The 24,554-nt window shown below is 46.3% G+C and overlaps 1 protein-coding gene across 1 annotated transcript; it reads right to left on the minus strand.

Annotated features, from left to right (window-relative positions):
- Positions 1 to 23,936, minus strand: NARS1 (asparaginyl-tRNA synthetase 1). The gene is made up of 15 exons (XM_033164157.1): positions 23,894 to 23,936; positions 22,045 to 22,127; positions 21,639 to 21,704; positions 20,987 to 21,079; positions 20,661 to 20,750; positions 16,739 to 16,817; positions 13,147 to 13,217; positions 11,997 to 12,083; positions 9,449 to 9,670; positions 8,638 to 8,837; positions 7,521 to 7,656; positions 6,569 to 6,682; positions 5,282 to 5,413; positions 2,692 to 2,823; positions 1 to 1,522 (listed from the first exon to the last, which is right to left on the minus strand). Exons 1-15 carry the CDS (start codon positions 23,934 to 23,936, stop codon positions 1,391 to 1,393), a joined length of 1,680 nt encoding a protein of 559 aa, XP_033020048.1. The 3' UTR covers positions 1 to 1,390.
- Between the last annotated feature and the right edge of the window lie 618 nt (positions 23,937 to 24,554).

Here is a 24,554-nt window from a genome sequence, read left to right on the forward strand (position 1 = left end):
TCCAGTGCTATGAATTTATTGATTGCGAGATCCAACCAGCTTTGAAAACAAGGCATGCACAATCATCACAAAAATGTTAACAGTGAGAAGAATAAGAGAAATATGACCAGGCAAGGTCTTACAGCAACAACCCAGAGCATCCCTAGTGTCGTCATCCCCCCCCCCCCTGTTAAATTATTCTGATAACTAAAAACCATTTTCACAGCACTTGCTGGAAAGAGGAGCAACGAAGACATCAATCAGCTTCATCACCTGAAAGCTCCTCTAATTTTCCGTTGGCCCCTCTTTCCTAAGAAACCAAGACATTCAGTGGGTAGGATGAGCAAGAGAAGGATCAGACACCTTCTCAAAACTACAGTTCCCAGGGTTCTTGGAATGCAAGCTGTACCAGCCCATCTTTCTGAACTACGTAACAAGAGGCGCGTTGAAAAGCAACTTAACCGAGTGTGAAATACAAGAGGCTTCTGCCAAGAGAACATTTGCAGAAAACCTTTTGATGGAACTGGGAGCCTGGGCAGCAGCCATCCTTATTTGGCAAGTGAAGTCATCAATAAGTGCCAAGTTCAAAATGCAGATATAATGATTTTCACATGAAAGGCTAAAAAAAGAGGCCATCATATTCTCCACCCTAATCTCACCCATTAGGAAAAAGTAGGTTACTACAGCTTAGAGCTGTAGTAACTTTAGGGCAGCATTTTGTTAATGCGCCTCTCTAAATAAATTTTCAAGGCAGAGTTAAAGGGTCCCCCTTCTGCCCAGCCACCACGTCTAAGAATTCAGGCTGAAAACTTTCAAGGAAGGAGACAAAAGGTATCTAGTGTTTGGGTTCTCCTCTCAATTGGGTGGTTCTTTAAACTATAATGCTTTTATCATTCTAGTCACCGAAAAAGGAATCCCTCTGCCAAGCTGAGTGTTGTGTTGTGGAGGAGAAATTATATTATGTTACATTGTGCACTTCCTAATGAATTTTGTTTTGGGGAGAAAACTCAAATATTCCCTTTTCAGAAGCCCTGCTTCTGGCTCCTTTTTACCAAACGACCCAATTATTTTATGGGCTCTGCGCTGCTACGGAAGTGCAGTTCTTAAGTACTGCACACTGCTTGTTTATCCTAGCAATCAATAAGTTAAAATATATCAATAGGATTGATGAGGGGAGAAAATCTGGGCAAGGGGGAGAGGGGGGGAGGTTTGCTGAAATCAGTGGACTGCAATTCAAATTTCCAGATTCTCATTTGGAAAAGGTTGGAGGTAGAAAAAGGAAAAGAAGTTGATCTCTTGGATTTCCTGTCAGGGTGGCTTTATAAGGATGATGAGATGTTGCTCTCCGGAGCTTGAGGGGAGGAGGGTTTTGCTTAAAGACTGCTGGACTTTTGCCGCCGAGCAGTATTGGTTAAGGTTTGCAGCGCTGGACAAATCGTGGGTACAGACACACATCCCGGATATGGTGCCTGTTCAGGATCCAGGTGAGGAATCTTTCCAACCCCAGGCCATAGCCACCGTGAGGACACGTGCCGTATTTACGCTGCAAAGCGAAACGAGAAAGCAACAAGTCACTCGACGGACGGACAGATGGAAAACCCTATGAGCAGAACACCCACAAACATGCTTGTCTCCAGCCATCTCGCAGCCTGATCCCAAAAGCAGTGCCCTAGCGCCAGCATACCCAGAATTATTTACATTTACACCCCCAGTTCATCCTCAAAAGTGGCGCAGTGGCACCAAAGCGAGCAGTTAGGAGGGCACCAGCAACTCAAGCTTTTGCCTAGCGCTGGTAATCGCAAACAAAATCTGCCCCCTGCACTCCACCTACAACCCCTCTGTCAGCCCTGACGTGCTGCCGCCTTGGGTCACCGGCTGGGGTTAAGATCAGCCCGATCGGCCCACGCTCTCTAGACACACGGCGTTTTCAAAACCAGCGTCAGTTCAGCAAATTATGAAACGAACAGGTTAAGGAAAGACAACGCCTCCCCAAGGTTTTGAACGCTACAGTTGAGCCGGCACAGCAGAACTCCGTGTCAGGAATGGCAATGGGGAAATTGCACGAATCGGAAGGAATTGCTCCTTCGGAGAGCGTGGAGGGGTGGGGTGGGGGTAGGGGAGCCACCCCCTGCCACAGAAACCAGCCAACTGCAACGTACAATGTGTCAAGCATGACCACTTGGGTCACCCAGCAGCTGGAGAAAAAGGAGGCAGCCCCTAAACAAGAGAGAGATTCAAATTCCTCCTGCCAGATGAGCCTCCAAGTTGCAATTCAGAAGAATCTGAAGGAGCAGCAGTTCGTAAGAGAGGGCAGAAGCTGCCAGGAGGGAGGAGCGGTTCCCTTCTCGGTCCTCCGTCCTCCTTACCCAGCATGCTATGGGTTTGCGAATATGTTGACATGGTTTCAAATGAAGAGGCATGGCCGTATGTGGTGTCCACAGTCCAAAATAGGCGAGACACCCTTCCGGGGAAACTCCCAGCGCAAAAGATCAGGGGATAACATCCTAGACTCATCACTGCCTCTGGCTTGGTTGTACTCAGCAAACATAAAAGCCAGCTGGAAAACGTGAAATTCAAAACCTTTTAAGCCCTTTAAAGACTAACTGGCCCGCCAAATGTTTGTTGTTGCCTGCCTTGGCCTATGTGTTGCATTTGAGCATCGTGGCTGCGCTGCAACAGTTGGCAGAAAGCAACAAGACCACCAACACTCACCTGGTCGGTGTACCAATAATAAGGCGTGGGGTCAATGCCTTCTCTCTTGTAGCCTTCCAGCAGCTCATCACTGTCCCAAATACGCATCGAGCCTCCAACGATCTCGCCGACGTTAGGCATCAACACATCAACCTTAAAAGAGGCAAGACGAAGCATGTTTAACAGTTTTAAGCAAGAGCCAGATTAGCTGCTGGACCATTTAAGGCATTTCCTCAAACCCAGTTTCTGTGGCTCCCAGGTGGGTGGGAGACTTACTACAACTGGAATGAAAGCACAGCTCCTTTCCCTGCCTCTGCTCCCAGGCTGGTTCAAAGCATGCATTTTCATCCCTTGAGGACTGCGGCATCAGCTGCTTTCATTCATTCATTCATTCATTCATTCATTCATTCATTCTCTATGCCACCTCTTATCAGAGGATCACAGTGTGTTTTACAATATAAAAACACAAACGTGCATACCATAGTAACAAACACAGTTGAGAAGGCCTGTGGTGGCTCCCTATTTTTGGAATTCTCTACCCGAGGAGGCTCGCCTGGTGCCTTCATTACATATCTTTAGACGCCAAGCAAAAACATTCCTCTTCGTGTGTGTGTGTCCCCGACCTCTCATGGAGGAGGGACATGAAGAAGAGCCTCAGATGATGATCACAGGGTCCAGGTCACTTTATATGGGGAGAAGCGGTCCTTGAGGTATTGCGGTCTTGAGCCATTGATGGCTTTATAGGTCAAAACCAGCACTTTGAATTTGGGCCTAGAAACTATTCGGCAGCCAGCGCAGTCAGACCAGGATTGGCATTAAATGCTCAAACCATCTTGCCCCAGTGAGCCACCTGACCGTTGAATGCGCCAGCTGAAGTTTCATTGCGAGAAGTGAGGTTACAGGGAACCAGACACGGAGGGCCTTCTCAGTAGTGGCGCCCGCCCTGTGGAATGCCCTCCCATCAGATGTCAAGGAAATAAGCAGCTATCCTATTTTTAAAAGACACCTGAAAGCAGCCCTGTTTAGGGAAGTTTTTAATATTTAATGCTGTATTGTTTTTAACTCTCGATTGGGAGCCGCCCAGAGTGGCTGGGGAAACTCAGCCAGATGGGCGGGGTATAAATAATAAATTATTATTATTACAGTGGTACCTCTGGTTATGTACTTAATTCATTCCGGAGGTCCGTTCTTAACCTGAAACTGTTCTTAACCTGAAGCACCACTTTAGCTAATGGGGCCTCCCGCTGCCGCTGCACCACCAGAGCACGATTTCTGTTCTTATCCTGAGGCGTCATTTCTGGGTTAGCGGAGTATGTAACCTGAAGCGTATGTAACCCGAGGTACCACTGTATTATTAATATTATTTCTGAACAGTCTTCAGAGACAGCCCCACATATAATGTGCTGGAGTTACCTATCTTAGAGGTTACCAGAGCATAAATGATAGAATTTAGGCTATCCCAGTCCAGATAGGAATGCAGCTGGGCCATCATCTAAAGCTTATGGAAGGCACTCAGCACCACAAAGGCCAGCAGAGATTGTATCACGGGTAGGCAAACGAAGGCCCAGGGGCCGGATCTGGCCCAATAGCCTTCTAAATCTGGCCCGCGGATGGTCTGGGAATCAGCGTGTTTTTACATGAGTAGAATGTGTGCTTTTATTTAAAATGCATCTCTGGGTTATTTGTGGGGCATAGGAATTCATTCATTTCCCCCCTTCAAAATATAGTCCGGCCCCCACAAGGTCTGAGGGACAGTGGACCGCACCCCAGCTGAAAAAGTTTGCTGACCCCTTGATATACAGGAGCCAACACAGATTAGAACCTATGTGTCACTAGAAACACACAATGGTTTTTTCTATGGAGTAAGAGCTACTCTACACAGAACTGAGTGGCAGAATTCTAAGCTATCACTTCAGACTTCAGGTGCAGCCATTTTTAAACGCCTGACCATATTTTAAAAGAGATTCCCCTGCATGTAGAAAACGAGCCCATCAGAAAGAAATTTAACATAGCTCTCTCTGATGTGCTAAATTACTACATGCAGGGAACACTCAAAACACATAGCAACCCTCCTACCTGCAATTTGACATGACGCAGCCTTACTACTTCTATTCTGCAGACTGTTCTGACCAGACCTCATTCAGCAAGTGCCAGAAATCAAGGGATGCTCATGCATGTGTGATGTAACCCTTAAATAGCAGCGTTTCCCACACCTGGGTCCCCTAGCTGTTTCTGGACTACAATCCCCATCATCCCTGAGCACTGGTCCTGCTAGCTAGGGATGATGGGAGTTGTAGTCCAGAAACAGCTAGAGACCCAAGTTTGGAAAGCCCTGCCTTAAAAGTATAGCTCAATGACATTGTGCATCAGCCTCTTAACGTGGTTAAAACCAAGACTTGCCTCGAGAGGCGTGTTCTGCTCTAATGATTGCACTGGTTGCGAGAACCTCTAACCGGCTTGACAACCCTTACGATCACGCCTCTCTTAAAATGTATCTACGGAGCCTTTTAACAGAGGGCAAAAAACACCCATTAAGAAGATGTCTAACAGCTCCGTCCCTCCCCAGGCTCAGCCCCTGCATGGGATACGTGTGTGGGGAATGCAAACTGACAGATTCAGTAAGGCGGGTATCCTCGGGGCAGCGCTGCATGTAGAAGGACTTTATCTCAGCAGGAAATCGACACAGCAAGATTGGCTCATTAATGGCGTCCGTCATCTGTCTCTCGGGGGCCTCTGGAATATCCTACGGACAGGGAACAAGACTTATTATTAGCTCATCTACTGCCTAAGAACACCTCTGCCATGTTTCCGTTCATTAAGCCACTTCCCTGCTCAAGGGGCCAAACTGTTTCTCGAGCCACCCTGGCATTTCGCGTTACTTATTTATATGGAGATTGCGAACTCAGCTTGCGATTTGGAACGCCTGTTGTTTGACTAGGCAACCAACAAATCAGGTGTGTTGGGGAGCCTTTGGCCGTCCAGGTGTTGCTGAACTACAACACCCATCAGCCACAGCAAGCAAGGCCTGGAATGATGGGAGTTGTAGTTGGGTCACAGCTGGAGGTTCCTTTACCTGCAATATGTGCTTAGATATACATGCTGGAGTGCCTTTTCAAACCACTTGTCACCCGGAAGCCGAGAAGCAAATCGGGGTTGGGGCTGATGCGAGTTTGAATCCAAAATACCTGCATGGCACCAGGTTGTGCAAGGCTGCAGGTTGTGAGAGCCAGTGTGGTGTAGTGGTTAAGAGCGGTAGACTCGTAATCTGGGGAACCGGGTTCGCGTCTCCGCTCCTCCACATGCAACTGCTGGGTGACCTTGGGCTAGTCACACTTCTCTGAAGTCTCTCAGCCCCACTCACCTCACAGAGTGTTTGTTGTGGGGGAGGAAGGGAAAGGAGAATGTAGGCCGCTTTGAGACTCCTTCGGGTAGTGAAAAGCGGGATATGAAATCCAAACTCTTCTGCTATAGGCTAATAGCAAACTCATTCTCCTAATATGCCTGAGAGCTAAAACAGCTACAAGAGAGAGGCACCAGCAGGCTTTTTCGTGGGGAGGCAGGGGAACCTACATAGTTTACAGGAATACAATAAAATATTTGAGGGGGAATCCCTTAAAAAGAGGCGGGAGACTTGAAGTAGAAACACAGAACTGTATTTGCTGTCTACTCCACCTGGAAATGGACTGGAAGCCAGTGTAGCTGTTGTTAACTTGGGAGTCACATATTCCATTTAACTGGCCTTCCTGGTCAACTGCTTGGATGCAGAATTCTGCCGAGGTTTGCGAACAGCCTTCTTCTGCATGGCAGCCCCACACAGAACGCTTAGCAAGTAATGCAACAGATTTTTAAGGAACAGAAGTGGGCAAAAGCAGGCTGGACAATGAACCAAGAGGCTCACCTCTCCAAATTCGTAGAATGTGCCGTCTTCCTTCTTCACGTTATTTTCCTTCAGCCATACAAGGGCATCTGTGTAGTTCATCCGCCTGAAGGGGCGCTTCGGGGGCTCAAAGTTCTGCAAACACAGAAGAAGGAAAAGGCCTGAGGTATCCCAAAAGCAACAATTTGTCCTGCCAATCTCCCAAAGTTGTAAAGGCAAGTTATGGTAGCTTGTGGACCAAAGTATACAAATAACTTAATAATAATAATAATAATAATAATAAAATACACATTTATTTCACCATCTTTGTACCCCAACCATCCTCACAACATGGGAGCTCTGATCAGCTTAACAGTATAAAGTAGGTCTATTTGGGTTGTAAGCAGTGTTTTTTTTCCTGGGGGACGACACAGGGGTATGCATACCCCTAAACGTTTTGTGAATCTAACGGGAGAAGAAACTAAAAATATTTAAAATTTTAGTTTCTTCTCTAGCACGGCGAACCGTCAATTCCGTTGCTACCCCAATGGCGGCCTCGTTTCCTGTCACGGTGTTTCCTGAGCCTCAGATGGAAGCGAGCGTTTAATGTGTGAAGCAGTGTGGAATGTGGATGTGTGGTGTTTTACTGATGAAAGTTTGGCCTCATTGAGGGGAAGTGTTTCAATATGAGATGTTAGTGCACACAACCTCATGCCGATGTGGAAGTTACTGTGAGCTGTCGGCTACGTAATATGAGGTAATGCATGTTCTTTTTTGTACTTTTGTCCATTTACTGTATTTATTTCCCCCCCCCCCCGATTCGAACTATAAAATGGTGCTTTTCTCGAGTCAAAATGAGTACCACCCCGAAACATTTTTTTAAAAAAAGCTCTGGTTGTAAGCCACTTTGGGTTGCCTTGGGTCCCTGAAGATTTAGAAGCAAAGACGCTGAAGTAAAAGGAGGAGAACTCTTGCTTTTCACGCTGCCACTTACTGGGTTGAGGGCATAAAGCATGTCAGCCGCAGGGGATTTCAGGACTCTGTCCACTACATCACAGACAAGGTCCTCGAGACGGTTCAGCAGGTCTTCAAATGTCATGAAAGGGCATTCTGCTTCAATGTGTGTGTATCTGCAGAAGAACATTGACGCCTTCAGTATAAAACAGGTTGGGAACTCGCGGTCTTATTGCCTGCAAATTGCTTCTCCTCACCCAACACCAGCTGAGCACCTTTTCTTTAAACAGAGCCTTGCAAACGGTGGCTTATTAGACTGAGATCACAACATGGGAACTGCGCTAAACCGGACTCAACGTGGCTCACAATTTTAAGATAGGCGGATGCCCGTCTCTTCGTGGCGCTGCTGCAGAGGTCGGAAGAGCCACCTGCACTGAACTTCTCCCTTCTATGCAGCTATGAAAAGCCTACAAGGCTAGGCCCGAAAGCCTCTGCAACTCAGCCTCATGACCCCAGTCAGTCAAATACTTTTTTTTTTTTAAGTCGACGTACACAAAGTGTTCAACAGTCAGTTGTCACTAACAACCTGCAGGCCACTTCCTTACTTGCTCTGAAATAGCACAAAACCATACTCTGCGCAAAATTCTTAGGGGGAACAACATTTCAAAAGAAAAAAGCAGCAGCAATAATCTACTGCCCCTTTGTTCTAGCGTATCAGTTGGCGGTGCCGATAATACTGTACTTGTTTTGCCCTGGGCACTAGCAACCCACGCTACAGCACTGTTTTGCCCCATAAATCAGGTGTGATGAGTCTTTGGCCCTCCAGGTGCTGAACTACAGTAAGCCCTCTACATACATGGGGGCTAAGTTTTGGGTATCATGCCTAAAGCCAAAATCGTACATAGTCAATGGCAGGTGGGGTCGCCAAAGTCTTTTTTCCTGGGTGCTCACCCCCTTTTTAATTTTCTCGTTTTGGTTTTGTTTTGCCAAATCAGAACACGCACAAGTTAAATGTGTGCGCGCGCAAGTTGCAGGCTTACTGTTCAGTTCTCACCGTCCCTGGCCATTCACAGGGCTGAGGATTATGGGGGTTGTAGTTCAGGAGTATTTGATGGGCTAAAAAGTTCCCCAGCTCTGCCACAAAAAGGGTCTCTTACTCAGCCAGATGCCTGCGGGTCCGAGACAGCTCTGCTCGGTAGGACTGGGCTATGCAGAAAGTGTCTCCCAGTGCAGGGATGCAAGTTTCCAGATACAGCTGGGAGGACTGTGTCAAAAAGGCTTCTTCGCCAAAATAGTCCATCTTGAACAGAGTGGAGCCTCCTTCAACCTGCGTTTGGACCAGCGTTGGAGGGGTGACCTAGAAGGGAAGCAGAAATGAGATTATGGATGTACTGAGTAACACCACTTCCTGTCCCCCAAGAAGAGCTAACTTAATCCCGAGAGCTAAATGTTGGATTCTTTGTGTACAGATCAGAAAGAACAGGGCAGACGTAGTCTGCTGTATCAAAAGCAAGCGAGAAATCTAATAAATAATAACAACAGCAGCAACTATAGGAAAACAAACTACAGTCATACCTTGGAAGTCGAAGGGAATCCATTCCGGAAGTCCGTTTGACTTCCAAAACATTCGAAAACCAAATTGCATCTTCTGATTGGCCGCAGGAAGCTCCTGCAGCCAATCAGAAGCCGCGGAAGCCTCTTCGGACTTTCGGGTTCCAAAACGACATTTGCGAACCCGGAACAATCACTTCCGGGTTTGCAGCGTTTGGGAACCAAAACGTCTTGAGTACCAAGGCATTCAGGATCCAAGGTAAATCCAAACAGAAAATAGTAAGAAAAGAAGAAAGAGGAAAAGAGCTAATAATAACTTTATAAAAGGCTGCAGGTGTACTTCTTTGAGTGGGAAGGGGGACCCCAGAGACTGGAGAGCCTTCCTTTAAGATCAGCCAAAGTAGATGATCTACTTACTTCGTAATACCCTCGGTCGAAGAAGTGATCCCTGAAGCACTGGACGACCACGGAGCGCACTTTGAAGATCCTGCTCATGTTCTCTCCTCGAATCATCATGTGCCGGTTGTTCAGCTGCACGTCCACATCTGATTCTTCATTGACAAGGTTATCAGCCCCACCAGCGGGAGCCAGGCCAATGAGCTCCCAGTAGTCGCAACACAGCTCATGGCCTCCTGGAGCCTGTGGTTGGGTATGTGCATGGGTTGAAAGAGAAACAAATATTATGCTCTGTTAAAATCACCTGCAACTCACTACCAACAAGGCTCTCTGTACCAGCAAACAACAGGGACACGGGTGGCGCTGTGGTCTAAACCACAGAGCCTAGGGCTTGCCGATCAGAAGGCCAGTGGTTCGAATCCCTGTGACGGGGTGAGCTCCCGTTGCTCGGTCCCTGTTCCTGCCAACCTAGCAGTTCAAAAGCACGTCTAAAGTGCAAGTAGATTAATAGGTACCGCTCTGGCGGGAAGGTAAACGTCGTTTCCGTGCGCTGCTCTGGTTTGCCAGAAGCGGCTTAGTCATGCTGGCCACATGACCCGGAAGCTGTCTGCGGACAAACACCGGCTCCCTTGGCCTATAAAGCGAGATGAGCGCCGCAACCCCAGTGGTCCCTTTACCCTCTTTACCAGCAAACAACAGCACATCAGGTGGTCCAAAGTCCACATGCAGAGATGAAAATGGGATGGGGACACACCTGCAAGCCCCTCCTCCTTCCAAGGTCCACACAAGCCCTTTCTCTTCTCCTGAACTTCACACAAAAGACCACACAAAGAGGGAATTCTAATCGTGTTAAGCTGAAACCTTCCTGCAATCAGGCTTCCCAATCAGTTGAACACAGTTGTAAGACTCTTCCTGCAGGTCTTTATCTTTAAGCTAAATGTGCAAATGTCAGGAGAAGATGAGGTTCATTAGGAGACTCCCTACTCCCTTTACAGCGTGGTTTATCGACCAGTCCCTCTTCCCAAGGAAATCTGGGAATTGTAGCTCTGGGCGGGGAACAGGGGAGTACCAAGCACTCTTAACAAACTTCAGCTCCCAGGATTCTTTCCTTTTGGGGGGAGGGGGGGAGCCATGACTGCTAAAGTCGTCTGATACTGCTTTAAATCAACAGTTCAGATGGAGCCGGAGATTCAGAAAACAAGAATTTGGGTGTGGGAGGCGTCCCCTGACAGTGTGATTTTGCATTGTTTTATTCATTATATCTGAGTGAATAGTGCAACATGTCTAGTACTAAACATATCCCAAAGGCCAAGGCATTATTTCTCACGCAAATTAAATTCTTTCTCTAGATAACTCCACGAGCTCCCCCTGCTGGTTCATATTACAGATTTCATTTCCTGCCAATTTGTAAGGAGCGTCTCCACCCACATCATTCAGCCCAGTCACTGGTCCAGCGCCAAGGGCCTTCTGGCGGTTCCCTAATTGTGAGAAGTGAGGTTACAGGGAACCAGGCAGAGGGCCTTCTCGGTAGTGGCGCCCACTCTGTGGAACGCCCTCCCATCAGATGTCAAGGAAATAGACAACTATCTGACTTTTAGAAGACATCTGAAGGCAGCCCTGCTTAGGGAAGTTTTTAATGACTGATGTTTCAATGTATTTAACCTTTCTGTTGGAAGCCAGCCAGAGTGGCTGGGGAAACCCAGCCAGATGGGCGGGGTAGAAATAATAAATTCTTTCCTTCACTGATAATAAATATAATATAATATAATAACAACAACAACAACAACAACAATAATAAAATTATTTATAACCCGCCCATCTGTCTAGGCTTCCAAGCCACACTGGGCAGCTTCCAACAAAATATTAAAATACAATAATCCATCAAACATTAAAAGCTTCCCTAAACAGGGCTGCCTTCAGATGTCTTCTAAAAGTCTGGTTGTTGTTGTTGTTCTCTTTGACATCTGATGGGAGGGCGTTCCACAGGGCGGGTGCCGCTACCGAGAAGGCCCTCCGCCTGGTTCCCTGTAACTTGGCTTCTCACAGTGAGGGAACCGCCAGAAGGCCCTCAGCGCTGGACCCATTTAAGCAGCCTGGCAGTCCTTTTGTTCTTGAGATGGCGGGGTGTCGGGGGACTTTCAAGGAATATATTTAGCAGGTGAATAACACGTGTGATGTTGACACAGGGCTACAGCAGCACTTAAATGCATGCTGCGTTTCTGGCTTTGAAACTGAGGTAACCCACAGCTTTGTTTGCATTCGCATCTCCACATCAGAGCTATATCGTCAACAGAATTATGCAGTCTAAGGTCTTCGGGACTAAATGACTTCCAGCTGCTAGCGGCAGAAACTGCGTGTCTTGAGCACTCTTCTCGCTGTCAAAACATTCCCTACTACCGGCAGAACCGGGAGGCCATTTCAACTGGCAGCGACTCTCCAGGGGTTCAGAAAAAAAGGGGCTTCCCCAGGAAATGCCAAACGGGAGAGCAAAGCAAACGCTCTACACCTCCAAGCTAGAGCCCTTCCCTTGGCAGGAGCAAGGAGAGTGCAAGCAGACTCCCGTACTCACCTGTTTGCCTTCTGGAAGAAGGTTGAGCATTCCATAGATAGCAATTGTGCTCTCGGTTGAGAGGATGACTCCATTGTAACACTGGCACTAGAAGGGAGAGAAACAGAGGGGGAAATTCAGGATGTGTGGGCTAGGATTTTACCTCTTTAAAAAAAAAATTTAAAGAGCAGATGGGAGCACACTTAGAATGCTACATCACGAGAGCCAAGAGTTGTCTCTTGCTTAGGGATGGAGGAGGAATCCATAGATTGTGAATTCCAAAGACGATTCGTCTGATTTGATGTGGGCAGATTCATGATGCAGATCAGATCCCGAGTCCAGGCGGGTTGCAGTCGGCAGGTTTCAGCGCTGCCACTCCCCCACCCCCCACCCCTTTAAATTGTTCTGCAAAATCCCAGATATCACAGAGGAGCTAGCACACCGGGATTCGTACTGCCATTTTCACCTTGAAGCAAGTTCCTCCAGGGAGAAAGAGAACTTGACAATGTTCCATTGCTCTCAGAAGGAGCTGTCTAGAAAAAAAAACATGCAAGAACTTGGGGCAGCCATGTTTGATCCATAGAATTCCGTTCGAGAACAATGGAATGCCGTCAGCTCCCATCACTCCCTTTTGTTCTCTCTTAGTGGTTCCCAAACTTTCTTCTCAACTGACCACTTGAAGATTGCTGAGGGTCTTAAGAGATCTTGATGGACCACTTAATTATTATTTTTTTCTGCCTGTTTTAGCAATTGTAATGCACCGTGTTGGATGATCTCTGCCATCTCGTCCCACTCAACTTCTGGTGGGCCACTAGGTTCTGAGGACAGAGCACTCCAGAACTGGGACGGGCTGGGTCGTAATGTGTCCTCTTCTAATCTTTCCACATCGGAACATTATTAAATTTCCTCTCCAAAATGTGTGTTGACTGCACGGCGTTGCTGGACCACAACTCCCATCATCCTTGGCCTATGAAAGGGACCCAAGGATGCTGCGCACCCAGACCTCCTTCTCAGCGTCTCTTTCTACGTATTTCCTCTTTGTAAACCTGTGGCCCCGGGAGTGGAAGAAGAGTAAAAGCAAGATGTGTGTGTGTGTGTGTGTGTGTGTGTGTTAGAGAGAGAAGAGGGGAGAGTACACACACAGGCACACACACAGTTCAAAGCAGCTTACCAGTTCGTCTGACAAGACGCATTGAAGGAATCCTGTGCCATCTCTTAATACAACAAACATCAAGTTCTTCCCTAGCAAAAAAGAAGAAGTGTTAAGTGTTAGGATTTAAATTTCCTTTTGTTGAAAGCCATCCTTCATCCCCTTTCCATCCCAAACCATCAAAACTATTTCTACTATTAAATAACAAAACAAAACAAAACAAAACAGGGAAGATAAATATTTCCAAGGGAGAAAAGAGAGAGAGAGAGAGAGAGAGAGAGAGAGAGAGAGAATCCCACGACACCTTAAATACTGTATATGCATTTATTTTGTGGAGAAGACCTTGGAACTGCATATGAAAGAAGCATGGAGAGAAAGAGAGAACAAGCTTGTTCACATATTATCATGAACACTTGTACAAGTGCTTGTGTGAAAAAGGGTGTATACTGTATTTTTCCATGTATAGGACAAGCTGATTTGACCCAAAAATGAGGTTCAAAATTTAGGATCATCTTATACACGGGTAGTGCTGGGGAGGCATCTCCCGCGCCCCAACAATCAAGCGGCCATTTGCCGCTTAAAAACTCAGGCTCACGCTTTGTTCTAGTGGGTGAGCAATTTTTGGCATTGGCCGCTTGATTTTTTTTGGGGGGGGGGGATCCAGAAAATCACTCACCCGCCAGAACGTAGCACACAGCTGCTCACGCTGCAGCTGCCTGATCGCCGCCATTAATCACGCTGGCAGCGATCGGGGAGCTGATAGGTGGTTTCTGCGACGCAAATGGAACCAAAAGGTTGTGGTGGGGAGAGAATGATTTACTGGTTCCCCACATCCCCCAACAGAGACCCCTGGCGATTTGCAAGTGCTCCCTGCGGAGAGGTGAAAGTTTGGGAGGAAGGCACAAGCCTGAACGGTACAGCGGCTGTGCGACGAACCCCACCCTCTCAATTACTAAAATCGTGTCCAAAAGGGTACAGGGGTGAAACCAACCCCCCTCCACTTGGTTCGCCTCAAAACAAACCCCTTACTTCAAGGGCTTAATAGTAATGAGAGTCTTTTTCCAGCTTTCGTGGCCTGGTATCCTCACTACTCTGGGTTACTTAAATGAACAACCTCTTGCCTACAGTAAAGGGCCTCCCTCAGCTCGGATCCCCCCCCCCCCCGTCTCGATTTGCCTCACCACTCTGGCAACTTCGTGGCACTCTAGGTTTTCACCATCTAAACCCTTTTCTGTGTGACTCTAGGACACAAACTATCACCTCCCTTTCCTCAGGTAAGTTTTGCCCTTTCTTGAGTCCACACCTCTGTGGGATTTGATACCCTGCTGGACCAATGATGACGATTCCTCCTTGGCACCAAAAAGAACTGAACTTTATTTTCTTGAGAACATAGCTGTTTTAAAGATTCATGCATTCACAATCTTAGTTGCGGTAATACAGAAACATATTTCGATCTATAGTTTCTAAACCTAACCTAAACCACCAGTATCCTGGCCCCACACCCTTCTTCCTCCCTGTCTCCACACACACCCTCCCTCTCAACTGCCAAAAACGGCTGTTCCCTCCTTTTAAACCGGGGACCGCCCTGCCCCCAAAGGATGAGCTGTCAGTTAAGATGAAGGTGGATTAACTCCTTCTGAGCCGGGAGGTAATAACTCCTCCACTCTAGGGCCAATCCGTCACAGGTTGTAAGCGGGCTCCTATGCTCTGCCCAGGACAGGCGGGGCACTGTTCCTTTATGGAGGAGGGTGCCTGGCTGGCTGTTTTGCGCTCTCTCTCCAGGCCTCATCAACCGCCTCCCTTCGCTGGGATTCATCGGCCGGTTGGGCTTCCAGCTGTGGGAAGCCGGCGAAGCCCCTGCACGGCCATGCTCTGGCTAGAGCGGCCACGCCGAAAATCACTCACCCGCCGGAACAAAAAATTGCTCACGCGAACCTGAGATTCTAAGCAGCGCGAGCGGTTGTGTGCTGCGTTCTGGCGGGTGAGCGATTTTCGGCATTCCCACCCCCCAATAATCCTCCCCAAAAGCTCAATCCCCCTATTTTCTAAATTTTGAGGCCCCCAAAATAGGGAGAGTCTTATACAAGGGGGTGTCTTATAGACAGAAAAATACAGTACTTGTTAATTTGTGTAGCTCGCCTACTGTGTACACAGATTGTACACTCGTCAAATGTAGTGTGAGAAGACTGAAAGCGAGCGAGCGAGAGAAACTAAGGATGAATCTACACACAGGGAAAACCCGGCTATAACTAAGTCAGAAATTAAATTGTTGTAACAAAAGAAAAAAAAGCTATGGAAAATCGCAATTTTTAATTTTTGCTCTCCAGCTCCATCTGCTGTCGCATGTTTATACCACATTCAAAACACTGGTTTTTTTTTAACTAATGTAGCCAAGTCCTAACAAGCCAAGCCTTCCAGGGTGTTCTAAGAAACAAGTGAAGTCAAGGAGCCTGCTGCAATCACTATGTTATCACCGGAATGCGGCAGCTAGACTGGTGACTGGGAGTGGCCGCCAACACCACATAACACCGGTCCTGAAAGACCTACATCGGCTCCCGGTACGTTTCTGAGCACAATTCAAAGTGTTGGTGCTGACCTTTAAAGCCCTAAACGATCTCAGCCCAGTATACCTGAAGGAGCGTCTCCACCCTCATCGTTCTGCCTGGACACTGAGGTCCAGCACCGAGGGCCTTCTGGCAGTTCCCTCATTGCAAGATGTGAGGTTACAGGGAACCAGGCAGAGGGCCTTCTCAGTAGTGGCACTCGCCCTGTGGAACGCCCTCCCATCAGATGTCAAGGAAATAAACAACTATATGACTTTTAGAAGACATCTGAAGGCAGCCCTGTTTAGGGAAGTTTTTAATGTTTGATTTTATCGTGTTTTTAATATTCTGTTGAAACCTGCCCAGAATGGCTGGGGAAACCCAGCCAGATAGGCGGGGGTATAAGTTATAAATTTATTATTATTATTATTATTATTATTATTAATCACTTAATGCCAAAATAGGCTTCTAAGCAGTTTGCATAGTACAAAAACACAAAAATATAAACATCCATAATTCAAGATGCAATACAACAACCCCATTAAAGTATTACTTAAAATATGCATAAAAATAAGCCTATATGCGCAGATGCAAAGGACTATGGAGCTCACCGGGGACCTTACGCCCTCACAAGGAAGTTTAGCTAACTGAGGTGCAAAGCTTCAGCTCTGAATTATTGGTTTCAGTTTGCAAACAGCGGAGCTGAAAGGCCCATGAAATTAAAAAAGGAGTGTCGCATTCTGTGCAGAACCCAAATGCATGCAAGCTAAGAACTGAGTCGTTTTCTGAGGGGAAAGTGCTCTGAAACAGCAGCCCAAGTCTTAACTAAAGATAGGCTGCTTTGATAAGATACCTTCCACAAACTACGTCAGTGTACAAAATTAAACTGCCTTTCCCTAAGGAAGCTTCAACTTGAAGTTTTGCAACAATGCTGGGAAATTTCTGACTAATTCCCCTAGTTCTCTCACAATTTTTTTAGGCTTCGATCCTTTTGAGGGGCAGTTTACAGGTGGTCCTAGAGTTTGTTGTTCCCCCTTTACAGAACTGGTTCCTTTTAACATGGCACTCACCTTGTCTACGCAACCTGTGGACCCAGCCAAAGACCTTGACTCTCTCTCCTCTGTGGGCCTCTAGGTGACGAATTTTCACCTGTTAGAAAGCAGCCAAGTAAGTTTTTTTTTCTTTGAAATTATTATCAAGATATAAACAGAGATTGCTTGCCTAACACTGCATCAAGAATATGGAAGAAATTCTCCTTGCGTGTCAAGGTAGATTTGCTTTATATCAAATTGATTTAAATCACAATTTAAATCATGATTTAAATCACTAGTCAGTAAGACTCGATTTAAATCATTTTTTTTACAAAAGGACACATTCTTGCTGGTATAATCTTAATATTTGCAACCAGAGGAAGGTTTCATTTTTGGAATAATAAATTTTAAGAGTAGTTTTTACAGTTATATCAAAAATTACTGATTTGGTTAAACTATTAGAAATACATAGACAGGTAATTATGAAATTCTTGTGAGCTTTAGTAAGTTAACTGCTTATTTGGACAACTTTTTCTGCCGTACTTCGTTGGAAGGGGAAAAATAATCATTTCCTTAATAACAATTTAAACAATTTATTTAACTAAAACAATAACATTATAGCATATGTATCCATGTTTGTTAACTGATGTGGTTAAACATTTATTTATTTATTTTAAACCAGACTGAGTTTTAGCACACATGAAAAACTTAAAACAAATCCTTATTTCCTGATGAATAGCCTTTGGACTATAATGTGACTTCAAAAGCACGTCAACGTGCAAGTAGATAAATAGGTACCACTCCAGTGAGAAGGTAAACGGCACTTCTGTGCACTGCTCTGGTTCGCCAGAAGGGGCTTAGTCATGCTGGCCACATGACCCGAAAGCTGTACGCCAGCTCCCTCGGCCAGTAACGCGAGAGGAGCGCTGCAACCCCAGAGTCGTCCACGACTGGACCTAACAGTCAGGGATCCCTTTACCTTTACAAAAAAAAAAAATCCTCCAAAAGCATTTTATTTTAAAATTCCGATTTAAATCAAAGCAATCCGATTTAAATGTTTAAAAAATCCATTTAAAAAAAAAAATGTTGATTTTTATCCACCCTGTTGCATGTTCTTCCTTTTTTCCTCAGATACCATTTACAGTACCTTACACATGAAAAGCAAAGCAAGACACATTAGAAAAACTCCAAATCTTGCCAGTTGTATCAGGACCAACCAATCTATGTCACGAGACAAGGTGCAAATGTTTGAGTCTAACCTCAAATGTGTCAAAATCTACCAGTAGATGGATTTCCTGGTCTGCTTTTTGGTGGAAGAAAAAAATCTTTTTTTCCAGTCCAATTCTCCTGCCAGAGGAGGTGGAACCTTTCGGTGAGCTGGGAAGCCAATGCCATGCATTTCTGCTAGCTAAATTTGGCAGCCTGCCTGGACGCAAGCACTCAAGGTCACTTTCCACAGCTGACACGTGACGGCTGCAACCCCACGCACGCTTTTTGGAAAGAAAGCCCTAAAGCACCATCATCAAATTTCTGAAACCCCGCTTCACCAGCAGGTTCCAGGGTGGAGTTACAACAATTGGAAATTCGGTATCAGCGACAGTTAAAACCGATTACAGCAGCAGGAACACGTCTCACTCAGGTGCTGAAGAGGTGCAGCTTCAGCATTCGCAGAAAGCTGCATAGCACAGGTGCACCTCTGTGGGGAGGAAATTCTACAATTCGTGGGCTGCCCGAGAATGCCATCTCCCAAAAAACTTGATGGCAGCAGAACTACTATGAGGGCCCCTTCTGCTGATTTTAACACCCAAGGTCTATAGGGAAGGAGGCAGTCTCTCAGGTAGTGGGGGCCTAAGTTGGAGCATGCTGATAATTTTTTTTTACACATCACTAGGGAAGACAGGCGAATGAATGCCAGTGTACTGGAAGACCAAAAAAGTATAAAGAACTCAGCCGTGACAATCCCTGAAACGAGATGGAGATACTATAAGGATATAAACCGAAACTAAACTAAACTCAAATCCAAAAAATTCGGGTGCGAACCCCTAAATCGCTATGTGACGAGTTAAACAAAAATATATAACTTATAAATCAAACTAAAAACCCTAACGAGATGCCGGCTCTTTTCTCGTTTCACTGGATGTAGTCTGTTTCCTCAGAGGGAAATTAATCCTAGAGACTATAGGAAAATGAAAAAGGCTTTCGAGGCTGAAGAGCAGTAGGGGGAATTCCTCCCAAACTTTTTAATATACTGTATATTCTGGCGTATAAGACTACTTTTTAATCCACACTTCTTCATGTCATGTGGATGCCTGTTTATTGTCTTCCAAAGCAACTACTCTATTCCGAACTTAAAAATGGAAAGTGTAATGCCGGTGGTCAACAAAAGAGGTTTAAAGACTCTCTCAAGGCAAATCTTTAAAAAAGTGTAGTATAAGCACCGACAACTGGGAAACACTGGCCTGTGAGCGCTCCAGTTGGAGAACAGCCTTTACCAAAGGTGTCATGGGCTTTGAAGACACTCGAACTCAGGACACAAGGGAGAAATGTGCTAGGAGGAAGGCACGCTTGGCAAATCCACACCGTGATAAACTTCCACCCGGAAACCAATGCCCCCACTTTGGAAGGATGTGTGGATCCAGAATTGGCCTCCACAGTCACTTACGGACTCACTATTAAAACCGTGTTCATGGAAGACAATCTTACTCGGGTACAAGTGATCACCAAAGAAGATAGTTGCCTTGCTGGCGATGTGGAAGTAAAAATGTGAACTTAGTACATATGTTGATTAACTACCTGATGATAAGATCATTTTGGTGCGAGGTGAGGATATTTATAGCAAGAGTAATAAAAAGAAATTGTTATTTAGGGGCACTGAATTTAATTCTAAATTATATTCTGGAAACATGGGAGATTTCAAGGGGTCAAAAAAATGGATGTACCGTGCTGTATTAGAAGCAAAAAAAACTTGTTTTGATGAATTGGAAGAGCCGCAAAAAGATTCCATTGAGCACATGGATTGATAATATGGACAGATTAGCTACATACGAACGAATTGCATGTCGATGCAAAATAAGAATGGATAAATATGAAGAAATCTGGAACGAATACTTAAGCAGTAAGGCGGATAGTGGTGGGAAGTAGAGGGAGGAGAGAGAGGTGTAGTCATAGGTATATCAGTGTATCCAAATCTGAATTGTCAAATTGTGTTATTACTGTTATTATGGTTTTTGTTGTATGTGTCTTTTGCGGTTGATGTTTCTATCGAAAAATCTATTAAATAATTTTTTTAAAAAAGAAGAAGATAAGCATCCAGTCATACCATCAGGGAAGGGTTCCCCACTACTATTTCAGGGCATGCTTGGGACTGAAGAAGAGATTTTAATCTGTGTTAAGGCATGGATCCAGAGGTTTACATAATTTGACAGCATAAAGAGACTTTGTGGATTAGGCCGTAAGGTCAATCTAGCCCAGCATTCTGTTCTCACATTGGTCAAACCAATGCCTAGAGGAAGCCTGAAAGAAGGACCCAAGTGTAACAGTCCTCTCCCCAAATGTGATTCCTACATTGCAGGGGGTTGGACTAGATGATCCCTGAAGTCCCTTCCAACTCTACGATTCTCAGCATCTGGTATTCAAAGGCACACCGACAGCGGAGGTAGAATATAGCCGTTGTGGCTAGCAGCCATTGTTACACAGTGGTACCTCTGGTTATGTACTTAATTCGTTCCGGAGGTCCGTTCTTAACCTGAAGCACCACTTTAGCTAATGGGACCGCCCACTGCTGCTGCGCCGCCAGAGCACGATTTCTGTTCTTATCCTGAAGCAAAGTTCTTAACCTGAAGCGTTATTTCTGGGTTAGCGGAGTATGTAACCCTAGCATATGCCATTTACGAGTGCTCTCCCCCACCACCCGAAAAGAGCTGGCTAAGGTTGTCTGCACAAGCATTCAAGCTTTACTCACACATTTGGGCTCTGGGAGACTGGGGTCATTCTTAATGACAATCTTCTTTGCTTCCTCCAAGTTCTTTTCACGGCGCAAGAGATCTTCTTCCTGCGGATTGTTTTAAAGAGTGGTTTAGTTGAGACTCTACTCTGAATGCAAGCGTGTGGGGAGTGATCTGGGAACACTAGAACCAATGGGAACATTAGCATTAAGGCCCCATTTGAGCTACAGTTCCCAGAATTCCCGGGGGGGGGGTGGAGGGAGAGAAGGACTGATTGTTAAAAACCTCCACTGGGAGTCTTGAAGGTGCCACAAGAAAAAGGAGCAACGTTTGCAAACCTTACCTCTTTCTTTTCTCTAGCTTCAGCTTTTTGTTGTTCTCGGTGCCACAGCTTTTTGACATTCTTCAACTGGGTCTTGGAAATCGTTTCCCATCTCTAGGGCAGATGAAAATAAGGGAGTTACACTTTCACTTTCCGATGAAAACATAAAACCCCAGGGTTGATCTAGTAGCCGACCAGATGACTCAAAAGTTCCTCAGAGCTATCATCCCCTTTCCCCAATGTTCAGACAAATAAGTGCAATTATTTACACTGTCAAAATTGCACCATCCAGGGACAAGAGGAGTTATCCAGCAAGATTGAGAGAACCCCAAAGTTTTGCAGAAACACAATATATTAGGAAAAGCAGGAGGAGGAAGAGAACAAAATGCAGTCTCAGGGAAAGGGTGTGGCTTGCTGACTGTTATAGTGAACAGAGTACTCCACGCTGCAACATTTTGTCGCAGGTACCTTTTTGTCACCATTGATTAATCCTCCATCAATTTGTTTAATCCCCCTTTACAGCTAACTGAGTGAGTGCCATCGCTACATCTTGCAAATTCTCGTGTGTTGGTATGCAGGCTCTATATTTTGTCTGTCCTGAACCTCCTGCCAACCAAAACCAAATCCTTTCACCGTGGAAAAGGCAGAAAAAAAACACCCATTAATACTCAACCTCGTCTTTTTTCTGCGAGTCCACGTAGATCGTAGGAAACGGCTCCTTTCCAGCAGACAGCAAAGCCTTTAAAAAGAGAAAAGGATGAAATAAGTTTTATTTTATTTTATTAAGACAGCTAGTTCTAAAAGCAGGGGCAGACATTGCACTGTCAAGGCTACAACTCCCAAAATGTGCATGGCAAATTTTGAACGCTCTTTGGAACCCCATTGTGCAGACAAATGTTAAGGATGCACGAAGGAGGCAATCACAAACATTACGCAAACTGCTGCAAGCACTGTTGCACCAAGCACTTTCCAGCTGCCATAAGCTCAGGAACCGCCACAGAATAAGCCCACTGATTGGCCTTGGATGTGAACTCCGGGGGGGGGGGGAATGGAGAACCTAAACTGGGCTAGTCAGGTACCTTCAGAGCAGTTTTGAAAGGCTTCTCCTGTGACCCGTCTCCAGTAGCGTCACTTCCCTCTCGATCAGAGACATAGACCTCTCCTGTAAAAGCAGGCATGGAAATTAGGAGTCTTACACACACCACACAAGAGATCCACTTACCTGTACACAAAACTGTTGCTTTGCACTCGCCAACCTCTAAAAACTGGCGGGGAACATCTGTTGCTGTTCTGGAGGCTCTAAGAATCTCAGCTCCCTTCACAGCCGGCCACTGGCCAGGCTGGATGGGGCTCAAGGGAGCTGGCAGTCCAACATCTAAAGATGGAGACTGTCGATGGATCGGACTTGCCTAGGGGCGCATGCAGAGAAGAAGGTGCTAATCTCCTCTCTGGAATGGCTACCAATGAACTCGTTCTCGAGCGACAACTCTTAAGTAGCCCAAACAGCTCCACCCATACACAACAGAATGGCGTTAGTAGGTGTGGAGGGAGCATATAATAAGGCATCCGAGACCCTTCTTCAAGGCCCTCACCAAGTGAGGTAGAGCAAGCTTTTCTATTGCGGCACCATCCTTCCCAAACAAGCCCAGTATTAAAGACTTTTTGGCTCTAAATAGTAGACTCTGTACAGTTTCTGTTTTATTATCCATAATGATTTGTTTGTTTCCCCCTCCACCTCTATGTCTTTAGCTGTTTCTATTTTACCTTCCAGATTCAGGTAGGTAGCCGTGTTGGTCTGACGCAGTCAAAATAAATTAAAAAATTGTCCAGCAGCACCTTAGGTAAAGGTAAAGGTACCCCTGAGAGGCCAACTAAGTTTGTTCTGGGCATAAGTTTTCATGTACATTCATGTATTTGAAGAAGTGTGCATGTACACAAAAGCTTATACCCAGAACAAAGTTGGTCTCTAAGGTGCTACTGAGTCCTTATTAGGCTCTTTTTTGGGGTGGTGAGGGTCGTTCCTCTTAAATATCTGTTATTTAATAACTCCCCACCCACCCCCCAAGCCTATGGTATAGCTTCTCCTTGTGCCTACATGTCGCTCGGCACACCCCACCCAACATGAGTAATATAGAAGGAAGGAAGGAGACCCGTTTCCAAGCGCCAGAACATGCCTGGCAGGTTGAACCCCGACTTTCCAAAAGGATGACTCTCGTAAGCTGCATTTGTTTAACTCATTGCTACAAACCGCTTTTCCCGACACAGGCTGGCTGGAAGGAGACAGCAGCAGCAGAAGCCCATCCTCCCTCGCATCGATTTCCTGCGTTGCAAAGGGGGTGGGGGAAAGGGACGTGGCTATAGAGCAGGCAGGGGAAATGGGTGACTTACAGAAAAGGTCCCCTGCCCCGAAGCACCAGCAAACCTATACAGTCGCGTGCAGCGCCTCTTTCCAAGGAAAGCAGGGGAAGAAGGGGAGGGGTGTCTATAATTGGCCTTTTAAATCCTTTTAACACCAGCCGCCAACTGATCTTTTTTTAAACAGCTGCCGATGGGGAAGGAAAGGTCTAGGGCGCCCGGAGCGCGCAGCCAAACGACTCGTGGCCTTGAAATATGGTTCCGACGACTGCGGGGTCGCGCGCACGAACCGCGCGAGGAGATGGCGGGCCCCTCATTTACCCGAGGCCAGGGCTGCAGTTCCTATAATGGCAAGAGGAGGAGGACGCGGTTCTTTTGTTCTTGGGCCCTTTCTTCAGCTGCACCATGTCACCCAACGTGAATTATTTCTATTATTATTGCTTATGAATGAGACAGGATCTCCGCCTGCCCTTGCCAGATGCCAGGGCCTTTTTTCTGAAGGCTTCCATCCCGGGCGATCCTTGGGGGGGGGGAACCCACACATACACACCCGCACCCCACACACAAACTCACCCAGGGCCAGCGCGCCCGTCTGCTTGAGGATCTCCAGAGACATTGCTGCTCCTGCGTAAAGCGCCGGGCGCCCCTGAAACCAGACAGGTGGCGGCCGCCTCCTCTTTCCCTTTCCTTTTCAAGAAGGGGATTGCGCTTCCCGGCAGGGAGATTGCATCAGGCCTTGCCCGCCCACAAGCCCGCCCTTGCCGCAAAGCGAGGCCGGCTGCCGCAGCAGTAGCTGCTGCTCCGCTTTGCGCTCCGCCCCGGCGTCTCCGCCCATTGCGCGCCGCTTACGCCTCGTTGGGGAGAGCTGGTGGCGTCAGGAGCAGGATGCGGGGATGACTATTATTATTATTATTATTATTATTATTATTATTATTATTATTATTATTATTTCTATTACCGCTTTATAATTTCAAGTGGGGTTGGGGGGAAGTCTCGAAACGGTTTGCACCAGTTAAATCCGGAGTGAAACGTCGCTGGAGAAAGCCAAAGTGTATACGTTCAAAGCAAATGTAATGAACAGGAAGCTAAAATGTTATATTAAAACAGCGTTTCCCAGGGCCGGATTTAGGTTTGATGAGGCCCTAAGCTACTGAAGGCAATGGGGCCCTTTATATTTTCAGCTGTCCTTTGTCGCTGTTTTTTGTGTTGGATATATGCTATATGGTAATTTGCG

This window comes from Lacerta agilis, chromosome 11, assembly GCF_009819535.1.
Source record: "Lacerta agilis isolate rLacAgi1 chromosome 11, rLacAgi1.pri, whole genome shotgun sequence".
NCBI lineage: Eukaryota > Metazoa > Chordata > Lepidosauria > Squamata > Lacertidae > Lacerta > Lacerta agilis.

Excerpts from the sequence above, each read along its gene's own strand:
- NARS1 (XM_033164157.1), bottom strand. The coding sequence starts at position 23,936 with ATGTCTCTGGAGATCCTCAAGCAGACGGGCGCGCTGGCCCTGG. Across the intron at positions 13,218-16,738 it reads CCACAGGTTGCGTAGACAAG|GGAAGAACTTGATGTTTGTT; the intron begins GTGAGTGCCATG and ends CTTTTTTGCTAG. Across the intron at positions 8,838-9,448 it reads TCGACCGAGGGTATTACGAA|GTCACCCCTCCAACGCTGGT; the intron begins GTAAGTAGATCA and ends CTTCCCTTCTAG.